The sequence below is a fragment of the Podarcis melisellensis genome (assembly GCF_964234715.1).
Source record: "Podarcis melisellensis genome assembly, chromosome: 14".
In the NCBI taxonomy this organism is placed as follows: Eukaryota; Metazoa; Chordata; class Lepidosauria; order Squamata; family Lacertidae; genus Podarcis; species Podarcis melisellensis.
In genome coordinates, this window is record NC_138546.1 from 2,209,629 (window position 1) to 2,228,859 (window position 19,231).

The 19,231-nt window shown below is 45.0% G+C and overlaps 1 protein-coding gene across 6 annotated transcripts in view; it reads right to left on the reverse strand.

Moving 5' to 3' along the window:
- SDK1 (sidekick cell adhesion molecule 1) overlaps nt 1-19,231 on the reverse strand; it is a 597,718-nt gene that overhangs the window by 202,404 nt on the left and 376,083 nt on the right. For 4 of the 6 annotated variants that reach the window (XM_081889043.1, XM_081889042.1, XM_081889041.1 and 1 more), the window contains exons 10-14: nt 15,238-15,432; nt 11,470-11,586; nt 11,171-11,338; nt 6,517-6,619; nt 3,806-3,982 (exon numbers count right to left, since the gene is read on the reverse strand). In XM_081889043.1, coding sequence (XP_081745169.1) covers nt 3,806-3,982; nt 6,517-6,619; nt 11,171-11,338; nt 11,470-11,586; nt 15,238-15,432 — 760 coding nt within the window. The remainder of the gene's footprint in view (nt 1-3,805; nt 3,983-6,516; nt 6,620-11,170; nt 11,339-11,469; nt 11,587-15,237; nt 15,433-19,231) is intronic. The other 2 variants (XM_081889040.1, XM_081889039.1) reach the window with 2 other exon arrangements.

Consider the following 19,231-nt stretch of genomic DNA (forward strand, 5'->3'; position numbering starts at 1 on the left):
TACGCCTTTGCGCCTCCACCGCCATGACTCCCAAGTACCCTGAGCCGTCGGGGGAAGGGGGGAGCTATGACACTTTGCCAGGGCACTGGCAAAGCTGCGCAGCTTGTCCTCTTGGGAGCCACGGCTCCTGTCCGTCCATCCGTCCCCCTCCCCGGCTCACTGTAAAGTGGCAAAGCAGGAGCCACTTACGGCAAGCTGGGGAAGTAGGGACGCTGGGAGGGGGGGCCCCAGCTCACCGTAAGCAGCTCCTGCCAGCAGCGGAGGAATCCCACCGACGTCCGTACAGCCCTCCAGTGGCGCCGGTGACAAACAGCTATGTACAGCGCATGAGCGGGGTTGCTACACACAGCACATGCGTGCGACACCGCACATGCATTGTAAATAGAGGTTTGCTGCTGGACCACCTGAAAGCCATACGGGCGGTGGTGGGATCCTCCACTTGCAGCTGTAGCGGTGACAGAGGCATCCCACCACCGTCCGTACAGCGCTCAGGCTGCAGCCGCAAACGGAGGATCCTCCACATGTGGCTGCAGCGGCGCGATGGCTTCTTGTGCCACCGCACCCGGGGATGGCAGGGCGAGCACCCCATGGGGTGAGTTCTTGTCACACACACACCCCAGACATGGCACCTGGGCCGAACCGCCCACCCCCACCTCCCTCGCGATGCCACTGCAGGAAGCAGCTTTATATGGAATGTTATCTATTTCATAAAATGTATATACCACTTGATTGTAAAAACAAAGAAAAACCTCAAAACAAAAAGAAGATTTTAAAAAATCAGTGATGAGCTAAAGACAGATCGAAACACATGCAAAAAGTCTGTAGGCTTGCCTAAACAAAAATGTTTATTAGCAGGTGCCAAAAGGAGTACAGCGAAGGCACCTGTTTGATGTCAAGAGGCAGGGAGTTCCAAAGCATGGGAGATGGATTTCTGACAGATGTGGAAGAGGTGTTTTGAGACTCCTGTAACAGGGCCAGTTCTGCTGATTGAAGTGGTTGAGTGAGCCTGTTTGGGTAAGGTGATCTCCCAGGTAAACCTGTCCTGAGTCATTAAGGGCTTTATACACTAATAGTAACACCTTGAACCTGGTTTGGTAGCAGATTGGCAACTAGAGCAGCTTTCTTAGCAGAGGTGTTATATGCTGGCAAGCACTCACTCTTGTCAACAATTGTGCCACAGCAGCATTCTGCACTAACTGCAGATTTAGGTTCAAAGTCAAAGGAATCCGCACCCGGAGCACATTTCAGGATCATACCATTGATCCATCTGCACTGACTGGCAGCTGCTCTCAGTTACAGGCAGGGAACTTTCCAAACGTCACCTTCAGATTCTGGGGATTGAGCTTGATGCCTTCTGCATGCCAAGCATGTGCTCTTAACACTGTGTTCCAGCCCCTCCATAGATGTTCATTCTGTATTAGCACTTAAAAGTTTGCCTCCTTACAGTTTTTTGTCAGTAACGATTTGAGAGAAACTTGAACGTACTCTGGAGAAGACATTTCAATTTCACTTGCATGACTCTAAATTTGCCTATGGATCTGACCCCCCAAAATTGAGGATCTCGCCACTTCAAACCTTTGTTCTATATAGGGACATGCACGGCATTTGATGGGGAAAGAGATTTGTGTATGTGTTTGTGTTTGTGTATACATGTGTGTGTTTTCCCCCATTGCAGGTACATTATGAAATAGGAGTAATTTTTCTCTCTTGGATAACAGCCCACCAGAAAAGCCGGAAATTACTAAAAGAAAGAAAAAAACACCCTTCTCTATTGTGTGGAAAAGATAATCTGCTTTCTGCCTGACTTCTTTCCGATTGTTCTCACTTAGATGAAGCATGCAAAATAAAAAGTACAAATGGGAAGAGGCAGTCAGTGCAATTTAAGGAATATATGGAGATGGAAACCACAACAAGATGGTTTTTTAACAGGGTGTCATTTGGAGTTTCGTTACTATACATCTGTGACAATCACTATTATTAACTCTCACTTAATAATGGACACATTCAAACTGTGTTTAGTTTGCATTGCTTGCCTGATGCTGGCATCTAGTCTCTTCTTTCTGATGCTCCTATAAATTGCCCGTGATGATGACAACATTTTGGGGGGTGTATGACCATGGAATGATTCCTGCCACCTGACCTGTTTCACATTTGAGAGGTTTGGGAAGAACAGCAACTATGGGAAAGGAAGTGGGCTGAGGGAAATAAAGGAAGAGCCCCCAGAGCCCTGACCGTGAATGTTTGGTGTCATTGGCAGGAATCTCAGTATAGAGACAAAACACATGCTTGGTTTGCAGAAGATCCCAGGTTTAACTTCTGGTGTCTCCAGTTAAAATAATCACAGGTAGCAGGCTGGTAAAACCCCACAACTTTAGACCTTGGTTGGCCCCTGACCAGAAGATGGAGATTACAAAGGATGGTAAGAGTTCAAGGGCCTGGAGAGGCCTTTCACAGTTAAACGCTCTCAGCAGACACCAGCCTTTTGGCTCCAATGTCACAATTTTAAAGCCAGACCCATCCTTGAACCAAAGTCCCTAAAGAGGCACAAGAGACAACAAATTAAGTACGGGAGGTAGCAATCTGTTTGGAATTTTCTCCTCAGCCCTGGATTTCTACCAGCAGCATAAAATGCACTCCAGGATAAGAACCAAAGGAGAGGATGTAAAAATGGATGGCTTCAGAACAGAATTCAATCTAGGCTTGGCACTGAAGAGGTGATGCTGTAATGAAACCAAGATGGATGTAACAAAATCTCAGAAATGAGCACGTTAGACAGTAAGGCTGAAGAAGCAGCCTCAGGCATCTTCTCCAAGAAAAGATTAGGTACAAGCAGACGGCAGAAACAGATGGCTTTCCAAAAAATATTAGTACGCAGGTTTACTCTAAGCGTCAGTCATATTAGAATATCACCTTCTCTTGCTCAACAACACTGACTGCCTCACTCACATTCTACTTCCATCAGAGATTAGGGATCAGTTCAGCCAAGAAAGAACAATCAATGCAGGCCCTTTTCAATTCCATAGGTCTCAACAGAGCATTTCATTATTATTTTTAAAAACCTGCTTAAATGCTGCCATGAAGAGTAAAAGCTCTCTCAAGGCAGCTTCGATAAAAATAAACAGTACAAAACAAGCGTAAAACAAAAATATGAATTACTCAGAAAGCAAGAAAAGGGAAAACCAGGAAAATAATAAAAGCCAGAAAACAATAACCAAACGTCCAGCCCTGAATTAAAACAAACTCCAAACCAACAAGGAAGCAGAACATTTTTTTAAAGCCTTCAAGTAAAAGCCAGCAAGAATGGGGTGAGTGTTGGGTGTGGTTGTGAATCAGATCTTTCCCAAAGGCCTGTGGTGATGTAACAGAACCCAGTTGGCAGAGTCCCAGAACTATAGGGCTACTGTGGGGAATGCTCTCTCTAAGGAAATCCCTGGTCAAATTCAGACCACGGTCAGGGACTCCAGGGCTTGAAGCTCATGGCTGGTGTCTGGGACTCAGCCTAATGAATTACCTGGAACTGCATGTTCTAAGGCTCATACAAGGGAGTTTGGAAAACTACAGCAATCATAATCTGCTTGGGCTGACCCTCTTTGGGCTAGCCAGTTTCCCTGATCTGGAAACACCATAAGTGTGGTGAATCAGATCTGAACCACTGGAGACAATTGTACTAAAGTAAGGAACTGGCTGTGTTTCTTATAACAATTGAAAAGTCAAAGCAGAAGTTGTGGGGGAGTGGAGTAAAATAAGATGGAGGTGCCAACCACTTGCAGTTTCATTCAAAGCTGCCTGTGCCTGGGATACTCACATCACTTCCAAGCGGGCCACCCTGGAATCATTTCCTCCAGAGGATGTGACTTCACAAGTGTAGTCTCCGATGTCTCCGGACCACGTCTGGCTGATGGTGAGGCTGCCATCTTTCTCCATGGTGATTCGGGAGCTGCTAGATGGATTTATGACAACGTTGTCCTTCTTCCAAACATACCTGATTGTCACAGTATTTCAGACCGTTAAAGTCAGCTGTCTATTTCGTTAAAAATGATGAAATATCAAGTGCTGAAATTATATGGTAAAAACAGAGCTAAATAACTATGTAGAACAGAGATGCTCACTCGCAACCTTCACCAAGGGCTCATTTGGATGCAGTGAATGTCTGACAGGCCGGCAAGACTAATAAAATGTACGATAGTTCAAGGTGAAGGGTGCAATCCTACTCCTTAGAAATCAATGGCAAATTTCCCATTTATTCTTTTTTAAACAAAGCAGGTTTGAAGTGATGGTTGCCAGCCTGACCCAGGCTGTACTTGGTTTGATTTTGGTTCCCAGAAAAACAAGGGAGCAAGGACATACAGTACCCTGGCTGGATGTGTGTGTTGTTGTTGACCTGCAGACTATACACAAATAAACAACTTTTGTGCTTGACTCCAAAATAGGCTTTCAGACCCATCAGAAACTAGTGGGTACCACTGCAGACCTACCTAATCCTGAACCTCCACTTGGCTTCATACCCAGAACCTGTCAGGTATCAGATACAGTGGTACCTCGGGTTACATATGCTTCAGGTTACATACGCTTCAGGTTACATACTCCACTAAGCCAGAAATAGTGCTTCAGGTTAAGAACTTTGCTTCAGGATAAGAACAGAAATCATGCTCCGGCGGCACAGCAGCAGCGGGAGGCCCCATTAGCTAAAGTGGTGCTTCGGGTTAAGAACAGTTTCAGGTTAAGTACGGACCTCCGGAACAAATTAAGTACTTAACCCGAGATACCACTGTATTTTATATTTCAAGAGTCAGAAAACCTACTTAGAGCCCAAGTTTTACTTCATTTAAAAATATGTTTTACCATAGAAGGCAATAAGAGGTTTACACAATGCAAGTAGATGTACTACTAATGGTTGCCTCTCTACCGCTGACCTGTCATTGCTCTTTTTCTCCTTTCTACGTTTCTTAGACTGAGTCTATGTCACAGGAAAGGCTACAGTATTTCTTGTCTTCTTTCCCACTTCCCTTTGCCCCTGCATAAAAGTAAAGGTAAAGCGACCCCTGACCATTAGGTCCAGCCGTGACCGACTCTGGGGTTGCGGCGCTCATCTCGCTTTATTGGCTGAGGGAGCCTGCGTACAGCTTCCAGGTCATGTGGCCAGCATGACTAAGCAGCTTCTGGCAAACCAGAGCAGCAGACGGAAACGCCGTTTACCTTCCCGCCGGAGCGGTACCTATTTATCTACTTGCACTTTGACATGCTTTCGAACTGCTAGGTTGGCAGGAGCAGGGACTGAACAACGGGAGCTCACCCCGTCGCAGGGATTCGAACCGCCAACCTTCTGATCGGCAAGTCCTAGGCTCAGTGGTTTAACCCACAGCGCCACCTGTGTCCCCTGCATACTTGGGCCCAATTTTCTGTGAAGTAGGGCCAGAGTTTACAGGTGGGTGCAAGGGCAGGCAAAATGTATAACCAAGGGCTACAACAGCTTCCTCCTGCATATATCTGAATTTAAATTGCACAACACAAAACAGAACAACAACAGTGAATTTGAAGGATATTTATAGTGGTTCCTTTAGTATATGAATCACAAAATGTGCCCTGGCCTGTCATACAAGGGTGTTGTAAGGAACACAGAGGAATTGTATGTAAAAATCTTTGATGCTTGAAATACATTACACAAATGCTAATTATACTTAGCTTTAAACCTTTCTGATTTTTTATTCATGATCCATTTAATACTTTTCTCCCACAAGTGATTTCAATGTTATGATTAATAGAATAGAGCTATTCTAAACCATCTATAGCAGAGCTCATAGTCATAATCCTACCAGCCCTTAACGGGGGGAGTGGGGGGTGGCGACAGCAGAGAAAGCTTCTAAAATACCATCCTCTTCTTAATGCAAGACTTGATGTCTTTCCTTTCTCTTTTACACAAATGCCGTTGTTTAACATTTTCTAAAGGGAACTGTGGCATCCTTCCTTGGCCTCTCCCCTTTTCATTTGCCTGTCTTTCATTTGTGTACATGCTCATCCTGTCAAAGGAGCAGAGAGAGAATTCCTCTGACTCCTTGCTTGTAGAATCTGGCAGTTTAAAGACATATTGTACTTTCTGCAAGGCTGATCGGGCGCTTTGTTCAAGAGCAGAAAGGATGCTTTCAGGAATTTTCAAGACTCTCTCTGCAAACGTTCCTACAATCCCCTCAAATCACTTTGGGTTTCATTCTCATTAAGTATCAGCTTCTGACAAGTCAGTTTTATTGATATTGTATTAACCTTGACAGTAAATCATGGGTAGTTGTATTGAAGTCATGAAGTGGAACGCAGTTCATTGTAAATAATATATAAGGTTGAAGTGGAGAAATAAAAAGGACTTGACATGAATAATAGCTCAACCTGCAACCCCAGAGGATGCCATCACTGGGAATACCAGCACAAAACCAGGTGCCTGGAAAGAGCTCGCCAAACACGGTGACCACGTATTGTAAAATTAAGTTCAAATATATGGCAGAAGCAAGTGCAGACACCACCAACCTGATTGAAATTCTTGGGTCATGAGCAGCCTCGCAGTGCAGCATCGCGGTGGTTCCCTTAATAACAGTGCTGTCCTCAGGAGGGCGAACGATAAGAGTGCGATCTGAAAAGAACACGACCCACAGTTCAGGTAAAATTGCCAACTTCCATCTTGGCTTGGGTGTTTGGCCTCTGAAGGCAGCAAGCCAGGTCATTTGTCATTCCTGACAAGAAAATTTCTGCTCCTCCATCCCCCTGCCTCTAGCAAATATGTGAAAGTGCAAAGTTCTCCACAGCCAGTGTTTACTGGAAAAGTTTAATGCAGTATCACATCCCCTTCCCATCTTTAATTTCCCCCCGGATTCCAATTCCAGGGGCCCAGCAATATTAGAAAAAGAGACCTAGAGTAAATTTTACAGCAGAGTGTTTGTCATGTGTTAGGGCAAGTAGCCACCTCTTAAGCATGATTAAGGAGCCAGCCTCCCACCTTGCTGTAGACTGACTCTCCTACTCGCAGCAAAACCACAGTTTAGGGAAATTGTCACAGTGATTTTTAATCATGGTAAATGCAAACCACAGTTCCCAAGTAAGTGGAGTCTGAAACAACAGCTCAAAGTGAGTTTCAGATCCTGGGTTAAGAAGAACTAGCTGCAGTTATGATGTTAATGATGAAGATATTTCATTTAATTGCTATTGCAGCAGTAAGAGATAATTCAGTCCAGGGAGAGGAAAGAGTGGGTAGAACGCAGATATGACCAAGGCTGGCTCCTGATGTCTTAGCCACCTTCAGGAGAGAAGGACTGTATACTTACACAGGCTCTTAATGTGTTTTTTTACTTCGAATAGCAAAATGTCCCAGGAAATTATCTCTTGGAGTTACAGTTCATTCCACCACACACACACACACACACACACACACACACCCAGAATAAATCCAGGTCTACAATACTGGTGGGGTGAAGAGAGGACAACTGAGAAGAAGTTTCAGAGGGAAAATGACTGACAGGGAAAGCATCTTTTCTCCTATGCAAACTGCATCTTTTGAGGATGCTTTGCAACATGCAGTTTGTGGAACATCAGCTGAGCTCAAAGTTGAAAAGCTAACTGGGCCAGACTATTGGCTTGCATCAGCTGTTCAGGTAGCAGCTGTGCATTCTGGGGCTTAAAGAGCAATAGTGCCTATGTGTGCTGTGGTGTCAGAGTTCAGCAGTGATCAGGGCACAGAATAAGAGGCTACAAGGACACTGGTTGAAGAAATGGACCAGGTTTCTGGCTTTGAGGCTGGCAAACAGGAGGTTGTTAAATCAGATCCTGCAACATTCACTGGCGGAGGAAGAAGGGGCGGGGGGGAGTGCACTGCCCCAGCACCACAATCCTGGTGGGATGCCACCATGGCTGCCCTGCCCTACACTAGGTGCCATGCCCCCAGGATGTGCGCCACTATCCTGAGGGTGGCGCGCCATGCCCCAGGATGCACGCCACGCTCCCAGGATGCACACCAGCCATGCCCCCGGTGCTGGAGCATGAAGCTCCACCACTGGCAACACTGGGGCCCATATCAAACTAAAGCCCGCTCCTGGGCCTGATGAAAAGAGTGTCTCATGCAATGCCTCACTATTTGGAAGGTTCTGATTTGCAGGCCCAAAGGAGGGCCTGTGTGGGTGGTTTGGTGCAGGGATACCAAAGACAGGTGTCAAAAATGTCAGAACGGCCAGTTCTAGTGCTTTATTAAAGCAAGGTGTAGACTTATAACGCAGCCCACAGTGCCCAGCTGCCTTTACAGACCTGGGTGCCAAAACAGCAGGACATTGTCATGACTTGTCCACAAAGTGCTAATACAAGCTACATAGGCTGGCATCAATAGCCCAATCATCTCACTCCTAACTTAGAGACCCCTCCCCAGTTTGTACCCATCTCCCAGAAAAGGGAATAGCTCACAGGCAGGCAGCATGAGAAGCCTCTCCTGAAGCAAAACTGAAGCTTCAAAGCAGAGAAACATATACAAGCTCATTCTTGCAGCAACTAACAACAAGTCCTAAAGTTATCTTTGCTATAAAGATGGCATTTACAGGCCTTCCAGAACATTTTCTCTGTTTGGTTCTACACAGGAAGAGGCGGTGGATCAAAGAAATGCCCCCCCCCCCCAGTCAGACTCCCTTCTAGTTGTCCAAGTGGAGTGGAGCCCAGCAGAACTGAACTGGAGGCAGAGGCTCAAAAGCCCTTATTTCACCTCTGTTGTTGTTGTTTAGTCGTTTAGTCGTGTCCGACTCTTCGTGACCCCATGGACCAGAGAACGCCAGGCACCTCTGTCCTCCACTGCCTCCCGCAGTTTGGTCAAACTCATGCTGGTAACCTCGAAAACACTATCCAACCATCTCGTCCTCTGCCGTCCCCTTCTCCTTGTGCCCTCCATCTTTCCCAACATCAGGGTCTTCTCCAGGGAGTCCTCTCTTCTCATGAGGTGGCCAAAGTACTGGAGCCTCAGCTTCACAATCTGTCCTTCCAGTGAGCACTCAGGGTTGATTTCCTTCAGTATGGAGAGGTTTGATCTTCTTGCAGTCCATGGGACTCTCAAGAGTCTCCTCCAGCACCATAATTCAAAAGCATCAATTCTTCGGCGATCAGCCTTCTTTATGGTCCAGCTCTCACTTCCATACATCACTACTGGGAAAACCATAGCTTTAACTATACGAACCTTTGTTGGTAAGGTGATGTCTCTACTTCTCAAGATGCTGTCTAGGCCTGTCATTGCCCTTCTCCCAAGAAGCAGGCGTCTTTTAATTTCATGGCTGCTGTCACCATCTGCAGTGATTTCACCTCTAGTACTCCTAAATTGCCCACTTGAAGCTGCAACAACTGACCTGCCTTGCTGGGCCCAGTGAGACTCCTGTTTGGGACCAGAACAGCGCAGGCAGTGCTTAGGTTTACCAGCAGATAAAGAGGCATTTGGCCAACCAGTCAGTTCAGAAGCTGGGGTTAATTTAGGAAAATATTGCATTCTTTGGCAGGAGCTTCTTCTGCATAGCCAAGGGGGCTCTTCAGTAACAGCCCCTCTTTTATGATCTCAGAATCCAGTCATGACCAGGACACTGAGCCGGAGGCTACAGTGTTGCCCCCTAAGGATCTCTGAGTTAGATGCTAGTGATCAAGGATCTGCTGAGCCAGAGACCGGCACACAGGAGAGCACTGGACCTGATGCCACAGCACCAGAGCTTTGACTCTCACTCGGTTCCTCTTTCTCTAGCTCACCAGTCTAATGGTGCAAGGAGCACATCAGATGGGAGGCCATGGGACGCAGGAGAAATGCTGATCATCAGGCCAGAGAGTTTGCCCTTTAGGATACTCTAGTTCTCCAAAATGAGGCAGAGGAGGGCTGGGCTGGAGGCAAGAGCTCAGATTGCTTCAATTCACTTCCAACCCTTGTTTTAAAAGGAGGCAGGGAGATTGAAAATGCAGTTTCACATGGAAAGGCATGGAGGCTTCCAAGATCAAAAATCCCACTAGGGAGATCTACATTGTTTTCTTAGACTCCGTCTCTTTTTGACCGGAGGCCATAAAGGAGTAAATGCTACATTGTTAATCATCCCTGTGATTGTTTCATGTTAAACCATAGAGCGGTGTGTGTTAGCTCATTTGTACAGCCTTCAAAAGCTTCAAAATAGGTGGAAAGTCTGGACAGCACCCAAGCAACACATCCACGCAAAGCTGGTTGCGGATATGAGGAGAAAGACGGGAAGAATCAGATCAAGTGGCTCCAAAGACACAACCTTTTCCATAATATTCTACACACATAAGAGATGACATTTACCCAAATGTTGTTAAATCCCCGTCATTCAAATATGCCTGGGAAATGGAGGTCACTGCAGCAAATAATTAAGGCACAAAAAGTTCTCCCTAATGCCTCAACATATAAAGGGAAAAGCCACAGATCACATCAGCTGAATCCAGGTGCAAGAAAAGGAAGATAAATGGAAAATGGGAGCAAAGTCCCATTTTCCAGAAGCAATAATACACCATAATGCCAGAAGAGATTTCTGTACAAGGAACAAGAGTCAAACGGTAAGTGTGAACATCAGACACCATTAAGCACCATGTCTGAGAGTGCTGGATTTTTCTGTTCTACCCCTTGGGTTATATAACAGTTTCATTCTCGTTGCTGTGCATACAGTGTGTGATGCAATTAAATCAAATTTAAAAGGTTTAAGCAGGACATTAAAATGAACTGGCAACCTGTGCATACTATACAGCGCAGCTTGTTCAGAAGGGAACTTCCAGTGGAGATTATTAGCTTCTCCTACAACCACATCGTGATATGTGTATCTGTTGCACGTTATCAGGATGATACAATGAGAATGTGCAGGTAGCAGCCATGCCTTGTAGTGAATGAATTACTGAAATAATCTGCAGATATCTCCAGCTGTGTACATTAGGATGGCTTTGGTGAAACTTAATGTCTGTTTTGAAATGCAAAGATGTCAAATGAACACTCTCCCTTGTAGATCTCTCCAAATCAGCTCTAAAATCCACAAACATAATTTCTATTAAATTATTCACCCCCTCCCTTCCACACATACACACCATGAAATGGAAATGTTGTAATTGGTTTCCTGAGGGCACAATGAGAACTGATTAAGCCTTGATTAATATTAAACTCTAAAACAAACATGGTCCTTACTCCACACGGTGAGAGCAGCGGAAGCGTTTAGGAATCCTTCAGAGTTGACTGCACAGCAGGTATAGTCACCAGCATCCTGAGCAAAGACTGGGGCGATCTGAAGCCCTCCAGATTCGAGGAGGAGGAACCTGGGGATCTGAATGGAGCCGCTGGCCAAAACCTGGTTGCCTGAAAAACACCATGTGAGAACAGCTTCAATTCTCTGATTTGCAGTGCATGAAAACGCTAATGCTATGCTAATTCTTCTTGGTGAGCAGCAGCAATTAGAGTGATTTCCCAACAGAATAATAAGGCTTTACCTCTTTTCCACGCAATGGCAGGCTTTGGTGCTCCTGAGACATCACATCTTAAAACTGCCGTCATCCCTTCGGTAACGGTGGTGTCTGTCGGCAGTCGTGAAAACGTTGGTGCAATATCTGGAATCAAATTTTGTTTTGTTCCTAAGGATCAGTTCTTTGAAAGATCTCTCAACTACTTGTGGAATTTTGTATCCATATTTATCAGACTAGTAATGGACTGGGGAAGGACGACAATAACAGGAAAACTTTTTCAGAAGAGACTGTAGCTTTTCATTATTCACCTCCTTGGAATTCCCCAAGTGTGGACTGTTGGATAAATGAAAAATGGATTCCAAGCAGTTTCCATACAAGGGGAAGCAAAAGGACTTTGTGGCAAAGTAAAAAGAAGAAGAAAAGAAGAAGCTCGGGGTGAGGGATAGATAAATTGAAATAAACAAAAGTATTTGCTTTCAACCCCATTACGTAAGGTGAAAAGCTTCTTGAGCCTGATATGAGTTTGCAGAGCTGAATGTCAGCCAAAAAAAGGCTCCATTTGATTTTCATTTATGGCATCTCTGTCCCCCTCCCCATTTCCTCATTCTTTCTATCTCCAATGCAAGATCAAACAGCCCCCCCCCATTATCTTTTGCCCAGAAAAGATATCAGACCTTATGTGAGTACCATATTTGTTCAGAGGTAAATCTAGCAAAGATCTAACGACTTCGCTCAGTGCCAACCAGCAAGACAAGGAGGTGCTGCCGCCAAGCATCCGTCCATCACGCCTAAATAAAACTCCAGCTGAGAATCTCTCCACTTTCCCCCACCAAACCATCTTTTGTGAAGTTGAGGTCACCAGAGCAGACAACCACCAGGTATTCATCCATTTTGGCAATGACCAAGTTCACATTTTCGACGCAGAACAGAATTATTATTCTAGATCAAGGGTCAGCAACACCAAGGACACCAGAGGGATCTCTGAGGGACCAATCCAGCCCAGGCAAGATAAACCTTGCCAACCCCTGCTCTAGATGCTGCCACTTGTCAGTCAGGGTGTGGAATTGACCTCCTGGCCTCATTTCCTTATCAACTTCAACATATTCTAGAACAGCCTTCCCCAGCTTGGCACCCTTCAGATATTTGGGGCCATGGCACCCATCACAGCATAGATGAACACTGGGGGGAGGGACACTTATGGGAGTACAGCTGTGCTGGCTGGTGCTGATGGGGGTTGTAGTTGAAAGCATCTGGGGCCACCAGTTTTGGCAATGCCATTACAGAAGTGAAGGTGGTTTCATTTGACATCAACTACAAAAGCATAGGCTTGTGTTTGTTCAGTTTGCATATGGGTGGGGCAAATATGGAACTGTGAATTCAAGTGGTACCAAAAGGAGCAGGGCCATTGTCAGTTGGCAACACATCTGCTTCCCAAGCAGAAGGCCCCAGGCTCAATCTCCAGCATTTGCAAGATAGACCGAGGGTCTGGCTTGGTATACAGTAAGGCAGCTTCCTGTGAGTAAGAAGGTGGACACTTGTTAGGGTTTTTTGTTGTTGTTTGTGAAAACAAAACAAAAAAAATGGCACAGACTTGGAAGGGAGAAGCATAAGGAGGGTTGAAAAGGGAACATATGATAACAAGGGGGAAATAATATTAGAATACTGTAAGCCATCCCTATCCTTTAAGAGAGGGGAGGTTATGTATGGGAATGAATTAATGAATAAACAACTAAAAATAGCATCTCTCTGGCATGACTTCAGGATTACAATGCTGGCATATGTTCTTCTAAACCCACTTATTAAACGTTGCAAAGGCTGCACAACTGTAATACTGCTCTGCCTTAACGTGGGAAGACCACCACGTCATTCCCACAATAAATGGCCCTTAACTATAACAAAAGTGTGAATAATGCATGTGTTGTGCACTTGTTGCTGAATCTCAATGATCACTAAAGTGCCCTCTAGATGTTGCCTCGTATCACCTTTGACCATTGACCAGGCCATCAGAGGCTGATGGAACTGGAGTTCAAAAGCTTCCAAAGGGCACCACATTATCCAGGGGCATGCAGCAGGGAAAGATTATTTGTGGGTCTGATCTAATACTGTGGCTACAGTGCTTAAATTGCTACTTTAAGATTATTATTCTGAATCAAAGAATTAAAATATATTGTACCCTGTGATGGCCTGCTATATCCCAGAGGAGGTGTGCACAGAACCCTTCACTACACATGCAACTTCTCCCCAACCCCAAAAATGAACAAACAAAGAAAAACAAAATATAGAACAGGGAGGCATTAACCTGGCAGTTCCTGGTTCATTCACATTTGTGCTTACTTTTTCTCAGCAGAACTATTAATATGAAAAAGGGCTGCACGAAATGTTCCTTTGTGTTTAAGCTTTTAAAAACAAGAATAATACCAGTCCCATGGTCCAAATTCCTAGTCATGTGACCTCAGAGTGTTTCTTCCAAGTCACAGGAATCTCCTGTGGGGGAGACGGCGGGAGGACGCAAGACCCATGCTGCTGTTTCGGGCAGCGCAGAGCCTGCAGGCGGCTGAGTCACCGCATCACTTCCAGGAGAGACATGTGGCTCAGACACACTGCAGGCCATGTGGTAAGTGCCCCCCCTGTGGTGTGGTGTCCTGTGCTCCCCCCCCCCCCCCGCCCCCTGCTACGCCTCTGCTAAACAGTGGTCCAAATCTGAACAGGAAATCATGTACACCAATCCTCCTGGATACTGAGCCCTCTGAATGTTTTGGATCAGGACTGCCATCATTTCTGACCATTGGCTGTGCTGCCTCAGGGGGCTGATGGGAGATGGAGCTAGCATCTCCAGGCAGAGGGCCTTCTCGGTGGTGGCGCCCACCCTGTGGAATGCCCTCCCATCAGATGTCAAAGAGATAAACAACTATCTGACTTTTAGAAGACATCTGAAGGCAGCCCTGTTTAGGGAAGTTCTTAATGTTTGATGTTTTATTGTGTTTTTAATTCTGTTAGGAGCTGCCCAGAGTGGCTGTGGCAATCCAGCCAGATGGGCAGGGTATGTATGCATGCATGCATGCATGCCTGTATGTATGTCTAAATAATAATAATAATAATAATAATAATAATAATAATAATAATAATAACTAAAAACATGCATCAAGAGACCCAAAGAATAGTTGTTGTTTTTAAACTTGGGGTCTCCCAGTTTAAAGGCAGAGGAGAACCACATCTTCTAAGGGCTCTCATTGTGAGTGAAGGAATCTGTGGAAGGGCTGCAGTCCTGCTGTTTCACTGCTTAAAAATGAAGGCTTCCTTTTGGAGGTTGCACATAGTGGGGTAGGAGAGGGGAAAATAATGCCAATATGTTTCACCTCTGGCAACCAATGTACCACTTTGGATTTGTATAGCAGATGAGTCTGGAAAGCCAGGGACATTAATAATAATAATAATTAATAATAATAATAATAATAATAATAATAATAATAATAATAAAGGTACCATGCTGGAGCAGGCTGTCCTAGGATGTGTTGTAGTTCCACCAGGAGGCTTGGAGAAAGCCTTAGGGTGGAACACAACATAATTGTTCAATCAGTGTAAGCATTTTCTGCTTGCTCAAGGAAAGGATCTTCCCTCTCCTCCCCCAGGCACTGCTCTGGGGTTTCTCCTGACAGCCCCTCCCCTGTGAGCTTGACTTCTTTCTCTTTTCTTTTTACTCTGTACCACTGGGGTGTCCTAGAAAGATGAATGCATTGTGCCCCAGAAACCTTCCTCTGCCTCCCCTGCCCAACGCCCACGTAGGTCCAGACATACTAGTCACATCCAGGAAGGTACGACTCTGCATCTCCCCAGCATCATTCCTTGCAAAGCACTGGAAGATTCCAGAATCGTCAGGCTGCAGTCCCTGGATCTGAAGACTCCCATTGAGCAAAACCTTGTAACGCGGATTCAGGAGTTTGTGGATGGGGACAGCATCCTTATACCAGACCAGGACAGGAAGTGGGACACCTGAAATATAGTGGAAAGAGAGAAAACTCTTCATGTGTGCCCAGGCACAAAACATTGCCGCCTGCTAATTGCCCATTTCCCATTACAGAGTTTTATACAAATACACTATTCAGAAAGCAACTGCTACAAAGCATGCATTATCCTGTCAAAAGAGGGGAAATACAACTGAAAAACACAAAGACAAATCCTTAACTACCCATAATGATTTATGCCATGGCGACTGTGTGCCTTCATTTGCTGTAATCAAATTGCATGCCATTTTTTTTTAAGCCTCAGATTAAATGATTCAGTTTGGGAAATAGGTTAATTGTGTCATCAAATGAGCCTTGAAAAGGTCAAAAGGCAGACAAGGCAGTGAATTGGTAAGACTTAAGCAGGAATCTTATGCATCCTTTCTAGGAAGTATATTCTATTGCACTCAGTGAGAAAAAGTATTTAGGAAGGAAGTGTTTTGGAGCATTCTAAGCACTTTCATTGTCGGGACGTGGGTGGCGCTGTGGGTTAAACCACAGAGCCTAGGATTTGCTGATCAGAAGGTCGGCGGTTCAAATCCCCGTGATGGGGTGAGCTCCCGTTGCTCGGTCCCTGCTCCTGCCCACCTAGCAGTTCGAAAGCACGTCAAAGTGCAAGTAGATAAATAGGTACCACTCTTGTGGGAAGGTAAACTGCATTTCTGTGTGCTGCTCTGGTTTGCCAGAAGCGGCTTAGTCATACTGGCCACATGACCTGGAAGGTGTATGCCGGCTCCCTCAGCCAATAAAGCGAGATGAGCGCCACAACCCCAGAGTCTCCTGCGACTGGACCTAATGGTCAGGGGTCCCTTTACCTTTAAGCACGTTCAAATACATTATCTCAACAATCCCCATATTGCATAAACCAAGGCTGAGGTTAGCAACCCAATGAGTAACAAAATCCCTTCACTGAAGTTGATGCCACAGCCCAAAGGCTCACAAAAAGTCCACTCTCAAAGACCCTGGACCACCCAAGACATGTGATTCTGAGCAAAGAGGAATTGCAGAGGGAAGGGGGTGCTCATGGTGTTCACCATTCTCATGTCGTTACTCCTGTCCAGTTGTGAGGCAAAGCCCTGTGAGCAAAGTTTCCCAGCAGGTCAGGGAAACTCTTTCTCACCTCACTAGCCAAGAATAATAAGTGCTCACCAAGGAAGAGCCAACAAAGCAAGGTTTGGGAGGATAAGGTATGCCTATGGTGTTAAGCAAAACTAGGCTTTATTTGACCTGGGTCAATGACCCAGTTTAACACACACACTCCACACAGACATTTGCATATATACACACACAGGCTGGGAACCTCAATGGTGTTCCTTTGGAGGCTACTTCCTGGGCAAAAAACCTGGCTAGCCCCCCACCCCCAGCTATGGCTCTGTGTTAAGTCATGGAGCCTGAGGACCATAATCAAAGATATATAAAGGAAATCTGATTGCTTCAATAGAGGAATTAGGACTTCAAAATGGCATGAGAAATGGAGAATAAATAATCCTAGAAACTTTCAGGTTAACGTTGAGGGTTCACTCACACTTCCACTTCTGCCATGCCTAGAAAGGGCAGCTTTGAGCAGTTTTCCACATAACTTGCACTTTCTAGTCATGGGTCCAAGTGGTTTTGCCCTCGGACTGCTCCTGTCGAAGAGAAAACTCGCTCTCTAGTGATAGATCAAACAAATGCCAATCTGGGGGAAACTCCAATTGATGTTTTGTCCAACTGAATGCTAAAGAGTGATTTCTCCTCTTCCCCTCCAACCCAGAGTAGGGTGTTGGGACAGCAGGTCAAGAGGAAATGGGGATAAGCCTCTACCCAGAGTGGATTCCCCAATTCATATACATTTGCAGCGTTTGTCCTTAACAAATGGCCTTTGTATTGCTTTACGTGAAGGCTAGCAACACCAGCCCTGCCTTGGGGGAATCCCTTGCAGAAAACCGCAGTGCCCAGAGATAGGCAGTCAGGTCATGCATCCATAGCAGGGACCAGAGGAGGAATGGCTGCTGGCAAGAGGGCAGAGAGAAGAAATGCCATCAGCTCAACTGGACACCTTCATCTGCCGCAGCTGGAACAAAACATGTCTCTCCTGCATCAGTTTCTACAGCCACAGCAGACACTGCAAGCTTCAATAATTTGACCTCACCCCCAATGACATATTCTTCCATTGTCTCCTGAGTCAGACAGATTGCTATGAGAATGTTCGATCTCTGTACATAAAAATCTGACTTCGCAGAGATCTCTGAATGAGGACAAACACATTTTATTACCTAGGATTCTAAATGTTTCTAACAGCAAGCCTTCAAAGCATGTTGAAAGTAAATATCGCTTGATCTATTGTGCGTGTTTAGTAAGGCAATAAAGATACAGCAATTAAAAAAATTTAAGGCAAAACCCACTGAAAATACTTATATGTAACCAAATACAATAACAAAAACCTACTCTTTTTAATATACTCATTCTTCTGAAGAGAATGAAAGATACATTATTCCCCAAGAAAGGGGGGGGGTAGTTGACTGGTCATGAAATTATATTTCTGTACAAGGATGTAATCAGTTCTTGAAATCGCATTTGAAACTTCCATTTTGCTTGAATAATAAAGCTATTTATAGCCTACAGGAATCATCTTTTGTGTGCAATGTGTGTGGTTTGACACAAAATAGATGCAGTGTACCACTGTGAAACAAACACAATTTTAATTTCATACCAAAGGCCCATTTACAGAATTTGTGTACAGTCTGATTGTCAGAATTCTCAGTGAAATGTAATTCATCTCATCAAATCCCCTGGGCCAATACAAATTATCACTGAGTAATGAGGAAACAGATGATACAAAAATGGAATCATACTCAGAAGAGAGGACACAGGAAATAGTCTGAAGCTTAAGTAACAGCATTTCCATTATATTTTATAGAAAATGCAATAGAATGAAATCTGGCATTGGGCATTATTCCCCATAACAGCATAATGGGCTAAACATTTTGAATCCTGACAGGAATATCAACATTCTCCGCTCACTGAAGCTTAGGTTGTCTTCTCCAATTAAGCCACAGATCAGCTCCAAACCCCACTGTACTTAAAGGAATATAGAGAAGTCAATCTATATATTTTCCTTCCGATATTTCAGGAGGCCTTAAAAGATCCTAGTGATTTCGCTGGGTAAGTCACACCATCAGAACTAGAGAGAAGGTGCTTTTCAAAGATCTTTTTGGAAAGACAGACACCAGGGAAGGAGTCCATTAGTTAGGCCAGGTGTGCAACAGACAAGGGGCGTCTGAAATGATGAGGGGTATATCAGAGCGCGGCAGAAACTTGCAAACGGATCTGCCAGAGGAGGCAGCTGCAGTCAAGAGCCACACTGAGTTTCAAAATGACTGTGCTGGCTTTTAAAAAAGAAAGAAAGAAAGAAAGAAAGAAAGAAAGAAAGAAAGAAAGGGAAAGAACTGATTTTCTTTTTAAAAGAAATTATGTGTCCCTTATCATGGCTAACCAGGATAGAAGGAAAATATATTCTTTAGGAATTTAAGGATTTATATATATTTGTTTATTTGGTAATCTTTTGTTTCTTCTGTATCTTATTTGGAATGTGTAATTTTTAAAGGTAAAGGTAAAGGTACCCCTGCCCGTACAGGCCAGTCTTGACAGACTCTGGGGTTGTGCGCCCATCTCACTTAAGAGGCCAGGGGCCAGCGCTGTCCGGAGACACTTCCGGGTCACGTGGCCAGCGTGACAAAGCTGCATCTGGCGAGCCAGAGCCGCACACGGAAACGCCGTTTACCTTCCCGCCGGTAAGCGGTCCCTAT